At 49.9% G+C, this 24,050-nt stretch overlaps 1 protein-coding gene across 1 annotated transcript in view; it reads left to right on the top strand.

Annotated features, from left to right (window-relative positions):
• The window catches only part of CDH23 (cadherin related 23), a 184,818-nt gene that overhangs the window by 11,293 nt on the left and 149,475 nt on the right, over positions 1 to 24,050 (top strand). Inside the window, exon 3 of the mRNA XM_066191902.1 lies at positions 3,104 to 3,181. Coding sequence (XP_066047999.1) covers positions 3,104 to 3,181 — 78 coding nt within the window. The remainder of the gene's footprint in view (positions 1 to 3,103; positions 3,182 to 24,050) is intronic.

Here is a 24,050-nt window from a genome sequence, read left to right as displayed (position 1 = left end):
TAACTCCCGTCCAAGCTGCAGAACCTGTTTTTTAATTCCAGATGGGGGAAAGGCAGGGCTGTGGGCCAGAAGAGCCTCCACAGTAAGCTCTTTCCACTGATGATCTGAGTCTTTCCTGGCACGGGGTCTTCTGGGACAATGACTTTTTGGGTGTAGAAAATGTGCCTTATGGGACAGGTTTTGGCACATCACAGGGTGCATAGGAGCTGTAAGTGTACGGCAAAGCCCCATGAAAATTGGGATTGTTGCATGACTAGCCTAGCCCCACTGGGGGCTGGTGTGGGGAGAGGGTGCCTGTGTGGCTCTTGCTGATAAACAATAGCCAGCGTGAGTCCATTCGATAGCACTGTGCCCTTTGAAATAAAGGCTTTTTTTTCCCCTCCTGAAGCCTGGAGATGGCTTGCCCAGATTGGCAGTCTGATTAAGCAGTCAGTGGATGACATTAGCTGTGAGCGACAGGCGCAGTCAATCTCCCTCTGGTGTCGTGTTGGATCAAGGAGAGGCTCACTGGGTAACCGCTCCTCTGGAAAGGGGACAGACGAGGGAAAAAGACAATTCAGCAAGCCCTTTACATTTGTCAGTCTGTCCCATTGGAAAAAGGGGGTGGTGGGGTCTGCCTGCCCAGCTGGGGACTTGCTCCTTCCTTGCTGTGACCAACTGCAGAGCCTTGGACAGGCAGCACATGGAATGGAGAAAGAGATCTGGAGGCTTTGCAGCTCAGCAGAGTTCCAGCCCTTCTCTTCCTAAAGCCTGCCCAGGGCTTGGGTTGCCATCTCTCTGATAAGCAAGTGCTGGCACGGCTGCTGTGCCTGGCATAGGCATAAGCACATGGATGCCCTGTCACGCACCCTGGGCACTGCAGGTGATGCTGACTCTTCCCAGAAGGTTTGCAGAGCTCTTGGTGAAGCAGTGAGCTGGGATATAATGGGCAAGCAGAGCCTGAGCGGGCTTGGAGTGTTTGGAAGAGGATGGTTCAGCTCTGGTGATGCCTTGGGAAGACTGACCTGAAACAGAGACTGGGCAGAGCTAGAGACTAAAGTAGGCATTTATTGAAAGGCCTCCAGGATCCACCTTGGGCAGGACAGGAGCCTGGCCAGGGCTACACCCAAGGTGGACTAAGAATGGTCACAAAATAGACAAATGGTCACGAGGTCTCACATTTTTATAAGTTTTGGTCCATTTGCATATTGGGATTTAATTGTCCAATTCCAGCTTCAGGTTGTGAGGTCCCATCCTTCTTGTTCTTCCCTCCAGCCCACCCTTGTGTGTGCTTTTGGGCCTGAAAGTTGTCCTTGGTCTTCAGCAGGAAAAGGATTTTTTTCGTCTTCCTACTCTGTGAAGAGAGCTCACCAGCACCTAATGTGAGGCTCAGAACTGCACCCCTGGGCAGCACAGAATCTGAAAAACATGAAAACCAAAACTTAAGGCATGGCTGGCTTGGCAGTGGAGTCTCCCTGCTCCTGCCTGGCTCCTGCTGCAGGAGATGAGCAGAGACCTCCATCACCTGAGGTCTTCTCCAGGCTGAATGCCCCCAGCTTTCCCAGCCTGGCTCCAGAACAGAGGGGCCTCAACTGTCTCAGCATCTTCATGGCCTCCTCTGGAGTCTCTCCAGCAGGTCCATGTCCTCCCTGTGCTCAGGGCACCCCGTCTTGTGTTGAGGGTTACAGGGATGCTGCATCCCAGGCTGTAACTGGATGGTTGTGGCAATCTCTCAGAAGGAAACTCCAGCCTTTATCCTGGGATTTGCAGCACCCAAAGCAGTGTCCTGCCTCCAGACCCTCCTTCAGCATTTGCCAGCTCTCAGGTGCCGGTCTCTCTCCTCCCTGAGCACACACATCCTGTGTGCTGGGTGGTTTGGGAGCCTCCCAGCACCTGCTGCAGCTGGATTCGGAAAGTGCAACTTATTTTTAGCGTGCTGGTGATACTAAGAAATGTATTTTGAAACAGAAAGGTTTTGCAGAAGCGAGTCCTGTGTGCCAAGGGCTGCTGGGGGTGTTTTAGCCTCATTTGCCCCTCCCGGAGCCTGCTGGCCCCAGCGTGGCAGCCAGTGACAAGTGTGCTGCCAAGCCTCTGGAGATGCTCTTAGCTCTCAAATAACCCATTTTGTCAGGCTCCTTTTTATTTTCTTTCCAGGTACTTAACTCCAGAGGCTGGGATTTAAATGTGCCTTTGCAACAGCGCTGCCTCCAGCACTTTCCCATTTCTCAGGGTGTTTAACCAACCTGGTGCCTCAGGAAAGAGGGCAGCGCTGAAAAATCCCGGTCTTTTTACGGAGGGAGCCATGGGTGAGCTCGGGGGACACATACCCCTGTCCCCAGGAGCAGGTTTGTAGGGATGCACACCTGGGACCTGTGTTTGAAAGGTCTCAGGAGCATCTCCTTCCTTTGAGAGCTTGGCAGGCAAAGAGGATGCTGAAGCTTGGTCTGCTCTTGTCTCCTGAGGTGGGATGCTGAACACGCTCTGCCAAACATTCCTGCGAAATCAGCCTCTCCCGCCACCTCTTTCCCTGCAGCCCTGGAACAGGAGATCTTTCCTGACTGACTCTTTCCCTAGCTCAGGCTGCCTTTGTCACTCTCCTACGTGCTCTGCACTTGACTCTGTCCCCTAATGAGGCTGCGGGCCAGGGGCAGGCTTGCCAGCTTCCAGCGCTGCGAGGACGGGAGGGGAAAGGAGCGAGCCTGGTTATTAAAGGTGAAAGGAGGCAATTAGAGGGAAAGGCAGCCGGGTGATGGGAGAGGGAAGGAGCACGGGGGTTTGCTGGGGTGGCTAATAAGGCAAAAGGCTCTCAGCTGTGGGAGCAAAGCAAAGGTATTAATCCTGGGCTAAACCAATAATTGATACTCATGGTCCCCGTGCTGTTGGCTTTCGCCCGCCCCTCTGCCTGTTGGAAAATACCAAATCCAGAAAGGCTGGAGAGAAGTGGCTCCACTGCCAGCTTTTATAAGGGGATCTTATGGGGCTTTCTGTCCTCCTGCTAGCTCTCATCTTGGGGGGCTTAACTCTTGCCAGCATGAGCCCAGTGCCCTGCAAGCATTCCCGAACCTTTCCCAGCCTTGCTGGCCCATGCCAGGGAAATAACTCCTTGTGTTTGTCCTCTTCCCAGGTCAGGGCAATCGCCTGCCATACTTCATCAACTACTTCTTTGACACCTACCTGCTGATCAACGAGGACACACCTGTGGGTAAGTGGGATGGGCCCCGTGGGCACAGGCTGCCACTGCACCATGGAAAAGTGTGGAAAAGGAATGCTTTTCTTTTGATTGACAGATGGAGTTTTTCTTTCTTTATTTAGCCGGGGATCGGTTTTTAGTAAATGCAGAAATCGACCCGGTCGCTCTCGGCGCCTTCCCAGGCTCTCAGTCCATTAAACTTGTGGTCTTCAATCAGGGCTGGTGACTGGCTTTTAAATGTGGGAGGAATCGATTGGGAGGCTGGGATGGAGCCTGTGGAGGTCCCTTCTCCCACCTCCAGCCCGAGCAGCAACTCCTTAAGGAGGGGCTCTTACTGCACCCACATTGTTATCGGAGCTGCTGAGGGTTGGAAGAGCTTGGAGAGATCTCCAGTGACTGCTGAGCTCAACTAGCGCTTCCTGCCGAGCCTTCTGTCCCTTCTAGGGTCTCCCCTTGCAGCCCCTGTGGGGTTTGCGGTGGTGTCTGAGCAAGCAGGCAGGATGGGGAGTCTTGGTTTGGGTGGATGGTGGAGGCTCCTGTGTGGTAGCTGAGCTCTGCACGGAACTCACCCTCTGGAGAAGCCCTGGGAAGGGAGCAGGAGTGAGAGCTGGTTGGGAATAGCTTAATGGGAATGCTTCCTCACGGAGCACCTTGCTCTCCCAAGGACTTGAGCCTGATAAACCTTCTGGGAATTGGACTGAACTTCTATTTTGTCAGAAAATAGGGAGATTTCCTACAACCTGCTTTCCAGTGAGACATTACGCGAGTCAAGTTGTTCTTGGAATTACTTTGACAGTTGAATTTCTTTTCTTTTTTTTTTTTTTTTTAACTTTGTATTACACTGTGTGGATATATATATATATAATTGACTGTTAAAATATTGGCACCTTCAGATTTTGTTACCAGCTGCACCGGAGGGAAATGTCAGCCTGGGAAGCGTTGATATACACAGTTGTTTCTGTGTTTCCTGCTGTTGGTAGGTGTTTTCTGAGTTAAGGTTTATTAGCTTAAAAAAAAAAAAAAAAGGTAGCATCTGAAAACACCTTTCTGAGATCTTGAGTGTGAGGAGCAGAACAGTGTGTGGTGCCTGTTCCCTGGAAAAAAAAAAAAAAAGTCTTTTTTTGAGGTCTGTTTCAGTGCCCATCCTCATGACATCCCTCCCTATAGCATCCCCTCCCTCCAAACCCAGCAGCTCCCTGCCTGCTGCCTGCCATGCCGAAAGGGATCTTAAGCAACAATTAAGAGATCATTCCCCCTCTAATCACTTACAAGAGTAAATTAGTCTTGTCAGGAGCTATTAAGACAGAGAGCTCGGAATTCATTAGGCGAGATTGGGCCGAGGGAGCTGCTGGCGCTGCCGCCGGTCCAGGCTGATTAATTTCTCCTAAAACATCATCAATGCCCATCTGTTTCATTTAGGTCTGGGGAGAGCAATTTTCAGGTGGACTGACCCTGTAGTCAGTTATTTCACCCAGAAGCAATGGAAACACACACACACACATGTGCAAAGGGAGTCAGAGATGGGAGCCTCCAGGAAGGCGCTGGGGAGGGAATTGGAGGAGAAAAGAGGGAGATGCCTGGAGAGGAGGAGGGATGGTGGTCGGCTGGGCTGTGGTGGCGTGGGCAAGACAGGGCTCCAGGAGAGCCCGTGGCAGTTGCCAGCAGCTCTAGCACCCTGTGTTTTACTTGGAAAATGGGAGTGTTATCCAACTGGATAACAGCCCTTGGGAGAAGGGTGCGCAGGAGAGGCACTGTCCGTCTCTATCCTGACACTGTTTACCTTAAGCAAAACCATTCCAAGGGCAATTTTGCTTAATCCCAAACCTTTTGGAGGGCTGTGGGCAGGGGATGCTGTGGATGCCAGGCTGGAGGGTGCTGGCAGGGCGTGACACGAGCTGGGAAGGTGACACTGCTGCCACGGGGGGTTCCTGCAGCCCTGGATTTTTCAGCAGGTGGGAATGGGCAGGCAGCGCTCCAGGCTCCTCTTGGTCGGGGTCCCTACTGCTGCCAAAGGAGCGTCTCCTTAGCATAATGTAATGACTGGAGTCTAATTGCCCAGCAAATGGATTTGCTGTGAGCAGGACAGGAGTGGGAAAATGAAGATGATCCATCATGTCAGGTCTGTAAGTAGCCTTATAACCACCTAGCTTGGATTCACCCAGGTTTCTCTGAAAGCTTTCATGCCTCAACGCCTTGCAAAATGCATGACAAAAGAGGCCATTCAGACGAGTGCAATTCCACTTCCCCTTCATCCTAGCGATAACATTGTAGCGTCACTGGAATAATGTTGTCTTAAAAGAGTGGGAAACACTTCATCCACTGCACTTGAAGTGGTAAGGTGCACTTGGCCTTGCCCTCAGGCCATGTCATGTCAGGGGCATGGTCACCCAGGTGGGGACAGTGTGTCCTCTCCTGCCCATCAGACCTTGGTGATTCGTGCCTTGCTTGAAACCAGCAGAGGGATTAGTCTGGATAGTAGGTCAGGTTCATGGGGCTGTGAGCACTTGGTGGGAGGTGCCCTGGAGTATGGCAGGGGGTTGTACCAAGATGATCTTAAAGTCTTACGGGTCCCTTCCGACCCAATTCAGTTCCACGATCCCATGAAGGACTGGTGTTCCCTGTAAAAGCCTGCTGAGCAGTGTGTGACACAGGATGGGCTGGCCATTCCCTGGGCAACGTGAGTGTGAGGATGTGCTGGTGAAGCTGGTGACAGCACGTGGGACAGCTGGCAGGTAGGGAGGCTGGGCTCCCACAGGACTTCTGTAGAGGCTGCCTGCTGTTTGATTCCAGTACTTATTCCTGGGTAGGAATGTCTGCAGCCGAGGCTCTGGGCTCTCCACCCCAGCAGCTCACTGGGATGCCTGCTGTGACTGGCGAGATGCTCAGCCCTGGGTCCCCCAAATTTGGCTGCCTCAGCACCTCTTCCCACAAATTACCCTGGGACAGCACGGGGCCAAGGAAAGACCCCAAGCCAGCAAGTCGCAGGGTCAGGAGCAGTGCAGAGGGACAGCCCCAGGCGGTGCCAGCTCAGCGCCATGCCCAGTGACCCGGGCTGTGTTTGCTGCTCAGAGCTCCCTTTTCCTTCCCTCTGGCTCCGTGGCTCTCCCAGGAGGGCCTGGGCTGTGCTTTCCATCCCAGGGCCCACCGTGCTCAGAGAGCAAGGCAGATGGATGGATGGATGGCAGGGAATTTCATGGCTTGCCCTGCCCTCTTTCTGCTCTGTGCAGCTTTTGCTGAGCTGGCAAATGCTGGGATATTTCTCCACTAAATTTGAACGGGCAGAATTGAACCTTGCTCTTTATAAGACCTGCTTCAGAACAGGCTGCCCATGGAGTTGTGGCTCTCGCTGAGCCCCTGAGGCTGCTGCAGCCTAAGAGGAGCCAGGGATAGTGGAGCGTGCTATCCAGGTGTGGGTGTACTTTGCTGGCCGGTGGCCACTGAAGGGTTTGGGTTGGTGTGTGACGCCTCGTGCCTGCCGGGACACAATTATTTCGCAAGCAAACTAAAGAGGAACATGGCATTTCACAGGCAGGGTGCTCTGTGGTAACTCCTCCCATGGATCTGAGGCAGCACATCCCTCTGATATTTGTGGATGATTTGATTTAATTCTCTGTCCTAGGCAAGGACCAGGCCAAGAGGGATTTTCTTCTCCAGGCAGGGAATGCTTCCATCCTTCACACTCTCCATCTGTCCTTTCCAAGGCAGTCATCTCTTCCAACACTGCGTTTTGCTGCCGTGCTCTGGACAGAGAGATGCTTTGGCACCCAGGAAAGGTCCCCAGGGGTGCTGGGCTGCTCAAGCTGCTGCTGAAGATAGGGTTATCAGTGTGGGATTGAGTATGGGCTAAACCTGTTTGATCCCACAGCCGTCGGCATCTTCCCGTCACCGCCGTGCCCTGGCTCCTCCAAATGCATCACTGGAAGGAAAAAAGACAGGAACAATGCTGGCTCTCTGATCCCTGCGTGCTTCTGAACTGATTAAAAATCATTTCGGAGCTCGGATATCCATGCACGAGGCTTGGGGGGCTATCTGTTGGGAACAGCTTTGGGTGGAGGGCTGTGGTCATCTGAGACCAGACCCTTTTCCCTTTGGTGCCTCCGGGTCTCCCCCCTCGCCCGCAGGAGCGTGCTGCTGTTGCTGGAGGGGGTGATGCACCTGCTCTTGGGTCCCTCTTGCTCCAAATGAGATGCCAAAGCTACAGAGAAATTTATAAATCAATCTCGGTGGACCACAGTGGCAAGACCAGGGAGTACCTTAGAGGCACGCTGTTAATGAGGTGCTAATTGGTTAACAAGGAGGGTGGAGCTCCGGATTAGAGTTGGGGAGCAAGGCGGTGGGGGGAACATGGGGCAGTGCGAGAGTTCTAGCCGGGAGTCACCGGTGTGTTCCCCGCAGCCAGATGAGCTGCTAGCGGGGGAAACCATCCCTGTATTTGTGTGTGTTTGCTGACACTGCTCCAAAAATGCTCCACAGAAAAGCTACTGCCCAGTCAGGAAGACAAGGGAGTGTGCAGTTAGGAGGAGGGTGGGAGCTCAAAACCAGGAGACCCCTTCCCGTGCTAGGGACAGCCATGCTACATGTTTAGATCTATTTGTTAAGGGTCCTTCTTTTACTCTGCAAAGCTGGGTTTCAGCCTGACCAGCACTTAGGCCTAGCTGATGGTAGGCTTGCAAGATGAGCTGGATTTGTAGGAGTCACAGTGGTTGTGCCCCATCCCTGCAAGTGTCCAAGGCCAGATTGGACAGGGCTTGGAGCAACCTGGGACAGTGGAAGGTGTCCCTGCTCACGGGAGGGGGTTGAGAGATTGTTTCAAGGGTCCCTTTCCCACTCACACCATTCTGTGAGAGGACAAGGAAGGCTGTCCATCCCTCTGCTGTGGGATTGTCTCTGATGAGCTTCAGCTGCTGGTGAAAGCAGGCTGCTGTATGTCAGTAATCCCCAGCTGGGAGGGCAGACAAGTGCGTGGTGGCACTTGGTCTGTGACTGGTTACAGAGCTTGGGGACCAGCTGTGTTGGCATTGACACAGGAGCCTGCGGTTCATCATAGTGAAAAAACCCCACAAAGCTGCTTTTGTGGTTTATCTGACAGAAATAAGGTGAGGTGGCAAGTGCCGGAGAACCCTAAACTCCTTGGTTTGCTTGCTGGGTGGGCTGCCCAGGAAACAAACACCTGTGGGGTGCCTGTGTGCAGCAGGCAGAATTGATTTGGACTTTTAGAAAGGGTAATTCCAGAGGAAAATGCAGGACTCTGGTAATTCCAGAGGAATATGCCACAGAATCTGGAGAGTACGTGTCTTTGAGCCTGCCTCACGAGCTTCCTTGTGGCCATTGCTGAGATTCCCCTTCACAGAGGGAGGCTGTGGGCACCTCACCTTCCTCTTCAGTGTTTGTCTATTCCCCAATGGCTGTTTGCTGCCCAAAACTGAATTTTCAGGGTCCTTGAGTGCTCTTCAGAGGAGCAGCCTCGTTTCTGAGTGTGCTGGCGACCCTAATGAACAGCAATATTTGAGGAGAGCTTAAGGAGGGGATCTCAGCTCTCCCAGCTCAAGTCCTTTTTCTGTCATTTGAAGGCCCATTGATGAAATTACTTGTTGAGCTGCAGAAAGTACAGCATCTTTAATGAAAACTTAAGGCTAGAAAATTAGTTATTCCCAACATCAGGAAACTTCAGGTTTGAAAAAAAAAAAAAAAGCCCCACTCCCACCCAAACCCTTAACCCTGCGTCATTAAATTAATCACTTCATCAATCACTTAAACTTTCATATCTGCTTTGCTAATAGGCAGTAACATTAATGCTTATGTTAAAGAAGGGGAAGGGGGAGAAGGAAGAAAGTATATTTGCAATATGGACTCATTAACATGCCAGGGTAACCTTGCTCCTGGCAGGTGCCTCATCAAACCATCCCGAGGTTTTATCTCACCACCTTTTGAGCCCCGGCACAGGGGCCAAGCCCTTTCCAGGGAGAGGGAGAAAGATGTGTAAGTTTAGTAATGAGGGCTGGGGTGATTCTTTTTAATGTCTGGGATGGCTTTATCAGCTTTAATTGTCTGTACACGGCTGTCTGCAGGAGCTTCATTTGTGGGCTGGCTTCTCGCTGGCTGTGCCCCGTTCCTTGTTACTCTGGAATGCCTGGGCTTGGATGTCAGCACTGTCCCAGCTCCGGTAAATTGGGACTTCCAGGCTGATTGGAGGTATTAACATGGGTGGCAAAACTGATAAAGAGCAGGGATAATAACGTGAGCCAGGCTCAACAAAGAGAAAAAAAAACACAGGGGAGGGGGGAAAGTGCGTACGTATGGATATGCATTTATATATTCAAGTTAGGAGACATATATATATATTTATATATATATGTGTGTGTGTGTACGTATCTTTGTGGAGGTATTCATGTTCTAAGGGAATATTATTAGCTAAGGGTATTGCCCTGTGCTGAAGGGAAAGACTTGCATTTGCATACACTCATAATATTATTTTTGGTGGGGAAGATGAGCTGTGATTTCACTATCAGAAAAAAAAGCTCTGGTTGCAAACAGTGATGAACATGCTTGTGTGTTTTGCTGGATCGGAAAGTTGATGTATTTGGGTCATATGAGCTTTTAAAAAAGAAGGAAAAACCCCTAAACCTAACTCCTTTACCCCTTGCTTCTAATGTTGGCACATCTGAGATCTCTGCAATCTGCCCCTGGATCCCTGGCAGCGTCCAAGGCCAGGTTGGATGGGGCATGGAGCAACCTGGGATAGTGGAAGGTGTCCCTGTCCATGGCAAGGGATGAAACAAGACTGTCTTCAAGCTCCCTTTCAACCCAGACCGTACCACGACACCCTCAATGACTTTTTATAGAATTTTCAGGCTGGTGAGGAAATTGCCCATTCAGTTAAAACTTCTTATAATTGGGTGCTGTGGAAGTCCTTTCCTTTAAGAAAAAAAAAATCAAACTATTTGCCGCCGCCACCACCAGTTGGTGATTGTTGCTTACTGGGGTAAAACAAGCCAAAAAAAAAAAAAAAAAGAAAAGAAAAGAAAAAAAAAAGCTGAGAGAAAACAACTACAACCACAAGGAATTAAGGAAGGTCCAGCTTGATTGCCGGGGTGGCAGGGCCACCTCTTGGGCAGCTTGTTTTATCACGTTTTCCATCGTTTTGGGGGGTGTGGGTGGCCTCAGTGTTGGCGCACGACTCCATCCCCTCCCCCTCTCCCGGCTTTTAAACTGATTTATTTGCGGGCGGGTGCTAATGCACCCTCCCGCCTTTGAATGGTTTAATGTGCTTGATTGGCAGGGGGAGTTAATAAATTGGTTCCTCCTGTCAAACTGCATGGGTACATTGATTGCTTTTGAATTAACTGTAGCCACTTGGGGGGGGGCGGGGGGTAGAAAGCGTTTTTGGACAACGGGGTGAAAACATCTGCTCCGTTTGCAGCGCTGGTCCGAGCAGTGCAAAAGCTCCGTGAGCTCCCACTCTTAAAAGATTTATGAATATTGCTGGGTACGCGAGGGGGAAAGATTTCAAACACTTGACATTTAATGGTTAGTAACTCAATTTTATTTCATTCATCTGCATGGCTTTGTCAGGTGCCTGCTCTGTCGAGGCTCTGGTATTGTATCACAGAGGTTGTCTCGCTGCCTGTGAGCAATTAGGAGGGTGATTTGGTACCTGAATCCGGAGAAACCTTTTTATTTTTCCTTTCTAATTGATTGTTAGCTTTGAGGTGAGAGCTGGTGTCGTGGAACGTAATATCCCTTCATAAACAGTGGTGCGGTGGCTTGACTTGCTCTGCTGTTTTGCTTTCAAGCAGTCAATTTGAAAAGAAGGGTGGGGTGGGGGGGTTTAGATTCTGAAATATAGAAAGTCCAAGGGAGACAAACAGTTCGGGGTATGGAGAGTAGCAAGGAGCATCCTCCCAGACAGAGATTAATGGCTGTTAGTAATGATTTTGGGAAACAGAGGGGAAGGGATAAGATGTGGCAGAAGACTGTAAAGTAAGTAACAGCACTGCGGAAAACCCTGACTCTGGAAATGCACCTTTTCCCGTATGACAGCAGCATCAAATTAAACACATCCTGCCGGATAAAGCAACGTTTCCCCGCGAAGGAGCACTGGTGTGTGGTGGGGTGCTGAGGCAAGGAGTGAGGCAACCACACAGAAAGCATCATCCTGCTTCCACATCTCTCCCAGCAGCTTTCCCAGGGGCATAAAGGGTGGGGAGAAAGCATCCCCCAGGATTTGTGAGTTGTTCTTTCCCTCAGAAAAATTGTCTGCCCTCCTGTCAGGTGCAGAGTGAGGAGTGAGACTTGCAGAGAGTACCAGCCAGAAGTCATTGCCCACATGCTTTGGTGGGATGGGGGGAAAGAGTCAGAAATTGAGGCTCTGTATTGGGGGGGGGGGGGGGGGGGGGCGGGAGAAAATTCTAAGCTGGTTTCATCGCACTGCAACAGGATGATCTCCTGGAACCATAAAAATTGGCAGCATCCTTGAAGTTCACAGAGCACAGGCAGGAGAAAGAGTTTCACTTGGTGCTGGGACACCCCACAAGCACAGGCAGTGTTTGGCAGATAGAGGTGGGAAAGGTGCCTCCTAGGAGGGGAGGGGAGGTCTCCATGGATTTTAAATCAGGAGCTTGATTTTGCATTCTAGGTGGGGGTGTAATTTTTATTTTGTTTTGATGGTTAGTTCATCTCAAAAGCCAGAATTCCTGAGCTTGGTGGGCATCCTGCTGTAAAATTAGCTGGAATCTGTTGGAGAACCTGTTTTCCAGTGGTGGTGTTCCCCCTCCAGCTCCCAGAAGTAGAAGTTCACCCCAGGACCAGCAAATACTGTAGGTGGTCTGGGTTTGCTCTCCTGTATCCTGTACCCAGTGGTATTAACCAGGCGGGCAGAGGGACAGTTTTCACTGGGGTGCCGCTCCCAGGAGTGGAGGAATGCTCTTTAAAAGTTTTCTTGTCGTGGATCTGCACTCAGCCTCTTTTGAACAAGATGTAATTGTCAGTATTTGGGGTGCCCTGGCTGGAGGGGGGTGACAAGGCAGGGCTGGGCCAGCTGCCTCGCCAGGCAGGGGCTCATCCCTGCTTTCCATGGGAAACCCACTGCCTGTGCGAGTGGCCCCCAGGTGGCTGCATAATGGCATCCCTAATTGTGTTCTGAAGGAGATTAACTTCTTATCTGGCAGCCTGACACCTTTATTGTTATTAATGTGTGAATAATGCACTGTGGTGGGGTTTTAATGCACAACTTTGGTAGCAAATATTTTCCTTTTGTTTACTGGTGTCTGTTACTTTGCCACCCTGGGATTCCCATGTGGCTCCAAGTGTGGGGATCCCCCGAGGTCAAGGAATGCTGCTCCTGCTTCTTTCCTTATTAAATGGTCACTGCCATTGCACTGCAGCTCTTCCCCTTCATTTCTTCCTTTGAATTGTGGGGTAGAGGCGGTGGCGAGCAATTCCTCTGGTGTGCCTGGAGTTTCGTGGGACAATGGGTGTTGGAATGGGATGTGGAGGGCCAGGGACCGTTAGTCAGATGGGGCTTGGGGTTTTGGGGTGCATACAGGGATGGGGAGGCTTGGAATGCTGCCAAGCATGGGTGCAGGTGCCCATGGGGATGAGGGTGCTCTGGCAAGGGCTGGATCTGTCCCTTGGCTCTGGGAGGGAAGGGAAAAAGGAATCTGTGGAGCATGGGAGGTGGCTGCAATCTGTCGACTCCACAAAGAAGTAGTAGTTTCTGTGATGTAACTTGCTATTAAACAGGATAACAAGGTCAATAATGCCTTTTCCTGGGAGAGCTTCAGCCAACACTTCTATCAAAACCAATATTAATTTTCACTAATTAGGAGCTGTAGCTAATGAGTGTCACAGCTAATTTACCTCATCCATAACGAGGGAGAGGAGGGGGTCAGGTGCCTGGGATCAGAACCTGCAAATCTGCCTTTTCTTTGCTCCCCCTTTCTTCCTGGCCCAACATGTGTTTGTCACCTGGGTGGCTTCTGTCTGCAGGGACACGAGAATATGTGTGTGGTCCTCTGCTGCCCTCCTTGGAGCATGGCAGTGCTTTGGGAAGGAGCTGGATGGGGAGACACGCTGTGCAGCAGGTGTTATGAGCTCCAGCGAGGAGAGGGGAAAAAGAGCTTGGTAGGATGTGCAAGGGAAGTCTTTGGGAAAAAAAAAAAAGGATGCCTGTTGTCCTGAAGGGGAAGTTGTAGTGGAGTGTTTGCTCTTGAAACTCTTTAATTTCAAAAGCCTTTATTGTGTGTTTTATCCCCGTTCCCTTCCGTACCTTTTACCCACACAAGCCAGCCTGAAAAGCACCAGAGCAGGGAATCTGTCACCATCCATAGTCTTGTGACTTGCTCTAGGGAGTCTTTCTCTCGTCCCTGACTCTGTGACAAGCTGGCCAAGTGGTGCAAATGTTTGTAGGGAGTGAATTTTTGTGAGCAGATACCTTTGGTGCTGTGCAGGTTGTCTTCCTGCGCAGGTCACAGGCCAGGAGCATTCCCTGGATGTTGCCAAGAGTGCAAAGGGAAAGCAAATTTCTGTTTTGGAGTTATCTCTGTTTGGCTTGTAAGCTTGTTCTGACGGCTCAGACAAGGGAAGAAAGGGCGCAGTGAACATTGTATCCCTCTGAAACATCTTTATAGACTGTGCTTCTTAAACAAGCTGGAGCCTAAGAATGATCCACAGGGATTATTGCTTTAAATAAGAATACACTAGAGAAATTTGTGGTCTGCCGTCAGACAGCTCGTTGTTAGGGATGGCTAAAATTGACTGAATAAATGATTCACTGGTTTTATTCGCGTTGCCCTGACTATAAACCTCAGGAGTGTTCCTTGTCGGAATTGATCTGTTCCGCCGGCAAAGCCGCGAGTGGTGCGTGCTCCACCAGCCCCTCCTCACGCGTTCTGGGAGGACAGAAGAGCTCTTGCCTTGTCCAAGGGATCTCTCCTAACAGACAGCCTCCTGTTTTTTGGGGTGTCTGGGGCCTTGGGAAAACGGCTTGGCTTTTAGGCATGTCCTGGGAAGCTCCCACAGGGAAGTGATGTGCAGAGAAGAGCCTCTCTTGGTGACTAGCTCATCCCAGAGCTTCCTTTTGGGGCATCCCGTGAGGTTCAGGTGGGAACTGCCTCTCATCCATGTGCATGGTGGGCTTTGCGTCCGGTTTTGTTATCCAGCTGCCCAGCTAATCCTGGTTTGGGTAGGTTTATTTGACTTTTTTTTACTTTAGCTGTTGGCCTGAAATTGCCACCCAGCCCACAGCAGCTCCCAGAAGGTGTTTGCCCTCTGTCTGCTCCAAGATTCACTGCACCCTTAAATGTCTGGGCTTCTTGTTCTTTAGCAGCTCCTTCTGTGTCTGTCATCAGCCTCAGTGGGGAGAGGAGAATACATGAACATAGACAATAATCTAAATATATATATATATATATATATATATATATATAATATACAGGAGAAATTTGTGCCCTGAGGCTGGGCGCGTTATCTGGTGGTTGTCCCCGTCCCCTGCTTTCCCTTTGGTGGAGGCTAAGGTGGCTGAGAAAGTTTCTTGGAGTTTATTGCCCAGGGAAAAGCGACCTTCAGGCAGAGTTCTTGGGGGGAAAAAGCTTCCCCAGGCGTGACAGATTTGACTATAAATCTCCAGATTAATGCCCGGGTTCCCAAGGTCTGTCATCCTGCCTGGCACGTGAGCTGCTCAAAAACAACGTGCAGGCTCATCAGTCATTTGGGAGGCACGGCAGAAGGGAGGCTGCAGGGAGTCTATGGACATGCCTGTGAGGGGACTCGAGGGACAGATGGGACAACATCCTCGTCTGAGGGCATGCACATGCGTCCCAAACGCTGAGGAGCCTGGGATTATGTCTTGGGCAAGTAGTGGAATTGAAAGTGAAGCAGGGCTTTTGTGTGAGAAATACCTGGGGTGAGGAGATGGAGGGCCAGGGCTGGGTCCCCCAGGGTCTCTCTTTTTCCTCTTTTTTTTTTTTATTTCTCATGGAAAGAGTCAAACTGTAGATTCATCATGAGTATCTCTTATTGGTACAGGTATTAAGTTGGTTATGAATTTCTTGTTCTTTCACTCTTAGGAAAATCCTTCCCTTATTCCTTTTGTATTCACTCTTGATTGATAAGGTTTATTGTCACTCTTTAATAACCACAAGGTCCTTCAGCAGAGCCAGGGGGCCAAGTGGCTGATGTGGATTCAATCTGGAAATGAGTTTTAGGTGGAAAGAGTAGGGTGGGTTCTCTTCATCCAAGAAATGGTCCAATAGCGTGGGAAAGGTTCAGCTCTAGTGAATGTGCCCTGAAGAGGCTGGGTTTGCACAGAAGTTTGGAGCACTGCTGCTCCAAAGGGGCTGGAAAAATGGGGGGGTGTGACACCTGTTGGGTCACAGGAGTCTCTGATGTGTACAGGTAGCAGGGAGATGCTGAATTTGGTGGTCAATACCTATTTCTCCCTCAATCAGGACTTCAGGGAAAACAGTAGCTCTGAAAGTCTTCACTCTGAGTGATTGAAAGAAAAAAGCCTAAAACTGGGACTTATTGGATCACTTTTCTCTTCATAAATTTCCACTTTTAGAACAGTCTGTGAAACCTCAGTGATTGCTTTCTTTTTTTTTTTCTTTCAAACAACCCAGCAGCTGGGATTTAGCGTGGAGTTTTGTGTTCAGTTTGGATTTTAAAATGTTATTTGGTTTTCCATGTGACTCAGGGAGGTTTTTTTTGAGCTGCTGGCTGATCTTGGACACTGGGTGGGGGGTGTGTAGGCTCAGCCACCCCTTGCAGCTCTGACCCAGCCTGCAGAAAGAGCAGCCAGGCTCTCCCGGGTCACCTTGGCCAGGGGAATCATAGAATCCTGGAATGGTTTGCGTTAGACCATCTCATTCCAGCCCAGGAATCCGCTATCCCAGGCTGCTCCAAGCCTCTCCAACCTGGCCTTGGACACTTTCAGGGATCCAGGGGCAGCCCCAGCTGCTTCTGGACACCCTGTGCCGGGGCCTCACCACCCTCACAGGGGAGAATTTCTTCCCAATATCCCATCTAAGTCTGCCCTCTGGCAGTTTAAAGCCATTTCCCCTTGTCCTGTCTAGTAGAAGATGAGAGCTGCTCCTGTAGGAGGATTTGTGATTTCAGACATGTCACAGGTAGTGTATAACCTACAATTTGTAGTACGCTGCTGTCAAGGAGGAGTCTGGGCTCATTGCATCCCCAAGGGATTTCTTCACTGCTTCCCTTCTCACCCTGTTGTCCCTTGCTGCTGTGATGAAATTCCTGCAGCAAGCGTTTCCTTTCTTGGACTTCTGAGACAAAGGGCACCTGGGCAGGGAGCATCCCGAGTCAGGAGCCCCATGGATTCTTGCAAGGTGCTGTGGAAGTGACTGAGAGATGCTTTTGGTGGTGTTCTGCCTGAAGTCACTTAATTCTGGTGTTCAATCCTGCTCCTGTTCTCTTTGTGACAGCTCCTGCACTACTACATGTAAGTAAAACCTTATAAATAAAGGCCCTATAAAATCAGACCTTGTTATTTCAGCTAAGCTAGCACCCTAGCCTGAGAAGTTCCCGTGAGAAAAGAATCATAAGAGTCAAAATCAGTTTGCATAACAATCTATTCTTGTGAGAAAACATTTTGCATGTATAAAAATAAAAGTCCATCCCGTGAGAATCCGTGGAAAAAAAATGTAAACTTATCTAGAAAGAAAAAAGTTTAATGAACATGTACACTGACCTTTACCAGCCAATAAACTGAGTTTCAATAATTTGCTAACCTGTTAAATTCAAACACAGTACCTTCTAAAAATACCATATTAAAATAATCTGTGTACAATAAATATTCAACTATCCTACGGGAAGAAACAAGTGTCTTTGTCCGTCTCTATTACAGCACTGGACAGGCTGTTCTGTGTTTTTTGGGAAGCCGAGGCAGGCTCGATGCTGTGTGTTTGCATGAGGATACGTTTTTGTGCAGGTGCCTCCACAAACCCTCAGAAAGCTCTTTCCAGAGGTGGATTACATTCCATCAACGTGCAAAGGCATTCCCACCTGACCACGGTGACCATTTGTGTGGGGTGAGCTGCCAGTTGCCAGCACTCAGAGCGACAGTTGTAGGAGCAATTAGCGAGAAATCCTTTGCCTGAAATATGTTTTTAATAAACCATTCACCAGATATATTCAAATAACAAATAAATCCCTGCAAACCCGAGTCTATTTGCAGACAACTCGCAAATGAGAAAGGCTAAATTAATTGAATGCTCCAGTCACTGGGGATAATGGTCCAGCTGTAGCAGAGCTTTCCAGATGTTTGTTTGCAGAAGAGTGTGCTTTCATAGGAAAAGAAAAACACTCGTGGGTATATTAACTCAGAAACAAGTTTACAGCTGTGTGCTCGCACACTCTGCCTTGCTCTCCCACCAGCCACTGTGGAGCTCTGTTCCAAGGCTTCCTCTTGCAATAAACAGCCTCTTTATTTCTCGCTCATTGTCCTCTTGGCCATGTTTAGACATCTGTGACGTCCAGAGTGAGGCAATGGCCCTGTGAAAGCCTCCCGGGCTCTGGCAGATATCACCCTTGTTGTGCTCCGAGCTGTGCCACATGTTGCAAGTACAGCTGCACCGCTGCTGTTTGCAGTTGAGGCTGTTGTGGTTTGGCCCTTCCGTGGTTTTGGGGTGGGTTTGCTGCACAGGGCTGTGGATTGGGAGAACATGGCGCTGTGTGTGGCTGGTGGGAGCTCACAGGGATGAGTGGAAGAGCCTTGGGTTCAGTTATATTCTATCCAAAGGCTGGAGCTTTACCCAGCTTCTCCCGAAGGAGCTTGGCTTTGCCAGCAGGCTGGAGTCATCAGTCCAGTGCTCTCCATCCATTTCCCGGGCCTTGCTTTGTTGCTGTTGTTGAACAGGCTGAGCTGGCTGTGAAGCCCCGTAGCTGAGGTGCCCCATTACTCACAGGCCAGGGGACAATGGGACGTGGGGCCACTCTTTAAATGTCTCTGCAGCGTTGGTGTCATTAATAACGGGTGGCGCTGGCACCACCGGCTCCTAAATAGCCTCATTCATCAACAGGCAATTTACTGCGGGGACGCAGATAAGCTCCTGCCTCACACACCCAGGCACCACCTGCCGAGTCTCCCCCCACCTCCCCTTTGGCATTTCAGAGGGATGAGTTGTGACAGTGGTCGCCAGCCCTGAGGAGCTGGGTTGTGCCCGGAGGAGTTGGGTTGATGGGCTGCATGTGTTTCTCAGGCTCTGTCACCTTTTTGAGGAGAGACTTCCAAGCCCCTGGTTGTTTCTCTTGGCTCTCTCAAAGGTTTTGTTGCTTTCATTGTGGCTGCCCCATCCCTGAAAGCGTCCAAGGCCAGGTTGGACGGGGCTTGGAGTGACCTGGGGTAGTGGCAGGTGTCGCTGCCCATGTCAGGGAGGTTGGAACAAAGAGGTCTTTAAGGTCCCTTGCCACTCAAATCCGGCCACAACTCTATGATCCAGGGAGGAAGAGGAGCAGGAAACGTAGCCTTTCCAAAACTGGCTGCCTTGGGTTTCTAATTCCTGCCCCGTTGCTCAAGCCCTGCTTTTACTGCAGCCATATCTTGGCGATCAGCAGGTACTAACTCAACTCTGGAGAGATAAATCAGGAAGGGATTTCACTGCATCTTCATTGTAATGAGGCAGAATTCATCACCCAGCGCATGTTGTGAAACCTCAGAGAGTTACGGTGACAGTCCAAGGCCGGTTTACCCGTGGATCTGAGATCTGCAGACAAAACCCTGACCGCTGGGACCGTTTCCTGCGGCTTTGGGGCTTGGATGCTCACACCACATCCTGCTTTGGAGCTAAACGCTCTGTGGTATTTGGGCTGAGGATGGCTGTATTTTTGTTCCCCTGAACCATTCAGAGAGCGGAGCAGCTGGGCAAAAGCTGCAGCACGAAAAGGGTTTGTATTCCCTGTGAGACTGAGAGCCTCGGGGATGTTTCAGCTTTTGTGAGGCGCAGATGAGATTCCGAACGAGATGTGAATGAATCCCGTTCACTTGCGCAAGTGTAATTTGCTGACGGGTTTGTTTTGTTGTTGGCTTTTTTTTTTTCCCCCCCTCTTTCCCCCATTCATATTGATCAGCTCCTCAGCTTGTGGGGCTGCTGGTGGAGGAAGCAGTTCAGCAGCGGGACTTTTAGCAGGGCCTGTTGCAACGGGAAAAGGGGGTAATGGCTTTAAGCTGAGAGTTGATTTAAATCAAGTGTAGGCAGGGATTTTTTTACAGTGAGTGTGGTAGGGCATCTTGTTTTAGTGCTTTATCCCTAGGTCAGGTTGGACAAGGCCCTGAGGAAACCGGTCTAGTTGAAGATGTCCCTGCCCGAGGCAGGAGGTTTGGATTAGGCGGCCTTCAGAAGTCCCTAGGAACCTGCAGCATTCTATGACTTCTCCATTAGCATTGCTAATGTCCCTACCTTGTGGTTCTGGGGGTGTCTGACACCCCAGAGGTGTCCTGCAGTCCTGGGAGACCTGCTCCCTGGGCATTGCAACCTAACAAGCTTTATCTCCGACCTCATATTAATTGCAGAGCAGCTTCTCTTTTCTAACTCACACGAAGCTATGTTACTTTGCCTGGCTAAAATGCAAAATACCACACGTGTCACCTTACTCATAAATCATTTACTTACACTGAGTAGCAAAACACCTCATGAAATAGATTTCTGGGGTTCTGCTCTTCTCCTGTTTGCCCTCGTGTTTTTTCTAGAAGGTGGAGATTAGGCCAAAGAGAAATGCTGAGCTCGAGGGCTGTGGGTCAGCTGTCTCTTCTGGTCTCTGCCCTCCTGCTTTCTTTACTGAGGGGGAGATGGCAGTGGGTGTGTGCCCCTGTTTTCCCAAGCTGGGACCTGTGACAGGGTTCCCTTTGATCCAAGTGAGTTAAAAAGAATGAATGCTTTGGAGGGAGTCGGGTAGAAGGCAGGAAGGAACAAAGGAAATACTCCTTGTTCTTTCTGGGTTGTTTCTGATTTCAAAAGTTAATTAGAAAAGGATATTCTGCGGATTTAGGGTTTAAACTTTGTGTCAGAGATGTTAATCAAGGCTGCATTAGCCAGGCTTTCCTGGAGGAGTCAGTGGGGAGGGTGTACCGAGTGTTCGGATTGTTTGGAGACTGGCATGGACGTGGAGCAGTGCTCGTGGAAGTCTTTGGCCGTGCACAAAGATGAGATTTTGCCTCAGAGGTGGGGAGCACCCTCCTCTCCCAGAGCTGCCAAAACTGGGGCTTGGGTGTCATGCAGCCAGTGCTGCTGGGGCTATGCCAGGATTGGTTTGCAAACAGCTTTTGCAGGACGGTTTTAGAAGCCCCCAGGCGATGCTGGGATGTTTCTGCTAACCCCAGATTTATGTTTTCCTTTGCTCTTCCAGTACATCCTGCCTCCTTCCACCTCTCTGCGTGACTCAGAAGTAATTGTTATAGTCACATGAAGGCAGCTCCGAGGAGTGAGGCTGCACCTGATATTTAGGATTTTTCCAGAATTCCCTTTTCCCAGCCTCCTGCGAGGTGTGTGGGTTCTGATGAAGATCACAGTCTGATTTCCAGTTGGCAGTGCTCAGGAACGAAATACATATTTCTGCCGTGCTTGGATTGGAAATGGTCCTGCCTGTTTTGTGCCATCGTGGCTGTGCTCCTAAGGATTGCCCTGGTCTTTGGGAAAATTCAGGGTTTGTAAGGTGCTAGACCGAGTGCAGTTTCCTGAGTTGATGGGACATCTTGTGTGTTTACATCTCTGCCATACAAAATTAAATTAATCTCGTGGGATTTCCCCTTTTATGGCCCCATGATGATCAGTGCTAATGCTTCCCTGCCTCCCACCTTTTGTATTTATTGTCCGAGTTTACCAAACACGGACTTTCCACTCTGGGAAGTCTAAATACTTGAATTTCCCAGTTCCCTGCTGCTCTTCTTGTTCTCTTACCCTTCTCAGACAAAGGCGTGAATGAACCAGCAGTTAATTTCCTTAAAATTAGTGCCTTGAATGGCTGGTGCAACTGCAGAGCTCGTGGCTTATGCCTTGGGAACAGGATCACGTCCAGGCTGGAGGCAGCTCCTCTCCTTTCCCCTCCTGTTGTGGGGATGAGAAGGACAGATACCAATAAAAGTGAATGACACTTTTTGACAGAGCAGCTTCTGCGAGGGAACTTTTTTTTTTAGGGGTGCAAACAATGGATGGAGCAGAATTTGCATAAAACTCATTAGGAAAAAAGTACAAGTTTCATAAATCTTGTGATAAATTAATGCTATATCGTTCTGAACATGATGTATTAATTTTAGGATCAAATGAATGGGTCTGTGATCATTCTTGGTAATTAGGAGGCACCTAGGCAGTTTGGAGAGGAAATTGTTTTTAAGGGGTTTTTTTAAAGTGCTGGAACCCTTTTTTCACCGGAAATATCTTAACAGACCCAAACCCCTCCTTTTACACGTGTTTCTTTTCTTACTCTATCTCCTGGGTGTTTTATTTGATGTGATTTTATTTACATCCCTCTTTCATGCTGCAGCAGCCTATTCCTTCCCAGACAAAAGGAAACAAAAGCCCTTTCAGTTTTCGAAAATTCTGCCTGTTCTCCATGGTCCCAGGGAAGGCCTGTGGGTTTTGTAGTGAAGGGAAGGCAGGAATTGTTGGAACCCAGCTGCAGCAGGCAGGGAGAAAGTACCTGGAACACCGCTGTTCAGGGGATTTCCCAGGGATGAGCATTTTTTTTTTTTATTCCCTTTTTCGGAGATACCACAGCAATACTAAGGTGCATCATAAGGTGATTTTGGCAGCAATACCCCAGCCTGGTTGGAGAGTTTTAGTTAATAAACCCTGTCTCCAGCCCAAGGAGGTGCCAGTGAGTGAGCAAAGGATGTCATCTCCAGCCATGGAATCCTGGAATGGTTTGGGTTGGAAGAGACTTTAAAGATCATCCAGTTCCAACCCCCTGCCATGGAAAGGGGCACCTTCCACTATCCCAGGCTGCTCCAAGCCCCAGTGTCCAACCTGGCCTTGGACACTGCCAGGGTTCCAGGGGCAGCCACAGCTGCTCTGGGCACCCTGTGCCAGGGCCTGCCCACCCTCACAGGGAACAATTCCTTCTTAATATCCAATCTAAATCACTCTCTGTCAGTGTGAGGCCATTCCCCCCTGTCCTGTACCTCTGTTCTGTTGTCCAAAGTCTCTCTCCAACTGTCTTAGATCCTCTTCAGGCACTGGAAGGGACTCTTAAGGTCTTCCTGAAGCTTCTCTTCTCCAGGCTGAACGGTCCCAGCTCCCTCAGCTTTTCCATGCCCTGCAGAGACATGAAGCCATGTGTTTAGAAGTGGGTTTGGAGAGCTTGTGTGATACCTGTGCTGCTTTGAGACCTGCTGAAGGCTGCTGGAGAGCAATTACTCTGTCTCACCCAAGTCAATGTTGATTTTGATGGGGAGGATGCCACTTCTCTTCCTGGGTGTACGCCAGCAGCCAGGGACTGCATGCACAGCATCTGCTGGGAGAGCCTCAGGAGGTCTGTTTATTTGAATGATAATGCCAAGAAATTTCAACATGCCACTGGTATTTTTCTATTTTTTCCTGCCCTCATTTGCGTTTTAAAGTTAACCAAACTGATCGGTTCTGATCAAACCGAAGAAACCCTCTGTCAATGGGAATGCTTAGCTCTTTGCTGCTACTCTCTCTGTCTTAAACAGCTTTAAAAGCCCTTTTAAAACAGCTTTAGACACCGTTTTACACACCTCTGTGAGAGCTGAGGGGTGGAAGGCAGGCAGTGCCTCTGAGGTTTACCCACTGGCTGTCAGCTCTGCTTATGGATTCTGCCTCCACACTGACTCCCCACTTAAATAACTAAACGCAGCAGAGAAATTACAGGCTCTGTCTCAGAGCATCTGAGGAGCCAGGAAAAACTCTTCTGCTGTGGTTTTCACTTCCCAGCTTGACAAACTCCCTCAGAAATGGTTTTGACTGCACAGATTTGTTTTCCCTCTTTCCTGTCACCTCTGTGTTTGGCTCCTTTCCCTCCCATACATGACGGCAGCTTGTGGTTCCTAGACCAGCTGGTCCAAGGCTTTTTCCTCGCACCATTGGTGAAAAAAACCCTTCTTTCTCTGATGGCAGAAGTTGTTCTTTTCTCGTTTATTTGTTATGAGGGCTCTTCTTTTTTAAAGGTGCTGGTGTCTCCCTGCCCTTTCTGGCTCACTCTGCAATGCAGTAATTGGAGTGGAGGCAGCCTTGGAGGAGCTGATGATCCCCAGCAGCACCTGGATAGAGAAACGCGTAACGTTGAGCTCGGTTGAATTTTAGGAGTGGAAACTTACCTGGCCAAGTCCTGCTGGAAAGTTTTGGCTCAAGTGGTTGAGCCCATTCTGAGAAGGAGGTCAGGGAGTGTCTGTGGAGGTTGTGTTTATGGAATGAGCTACCAGACACCTGCTTTGGGACAGAGGCTTGGGATGAGTGGCTCACCCGTGGAGCTGTGATGTGCCTTTAGGTGCCCCTGAGCAGAGCTGGGTGAGGTTGGCAAGGCTTTAAGCTCAGCATTGTTGTGTGGCAGGAGATTTGCTCTTCTGGGTCACCCAGGGAATGCAGGAATGGAGGTGGAGAGACCCTGGTGGCTGCAGGAGATGTCCCGAGCCCTGCTGTGCTTTGGTTGCCCTCCCACGCTGGCATTGTCTCTCCACAGCAGGGGTTTGCTGTGCCCACTCTGTCCCCAGCTCTGGGTTTGTCCCCTCCACGAAATTGTTGAAGCCTCATTGCGAACATGGGAGCAGCTCCCACTTCCTGTGACCTACTTCTTGAAACTAGATTTTACTTTACTTCCTTGGCCAGGGAGTCACCGTCCTTTTCTTTCCCTCTCATTGCTCAGAGATTGCTGAGCAGCCCAGAAATATTGGCATTTCATCTTTCCTTTTCAAAAT

This window comes from Chamaea fasciata, unplaced genomic scaffold (assembly GCF_029207755.1).
Source record: "Chamaea fasciata isolate MVZ Bird 193981 ecotype frontalis unplaced genomic scaffold, bChaFas1.0.hap1 SCAF_9, whole genome shotgun sequence".
Taxonomy (NCBI): Eukaryota; Metazoa; Chordata; class Aves; order Passeriformes; family Sylviidae; genus Chamaea; species Chamaea fasciata.
The sequence above is the reverse complement of the archived record's forward strand: the minus strand, read 5'-3'. Positions and strand labels throughout refer to the sequence as shown.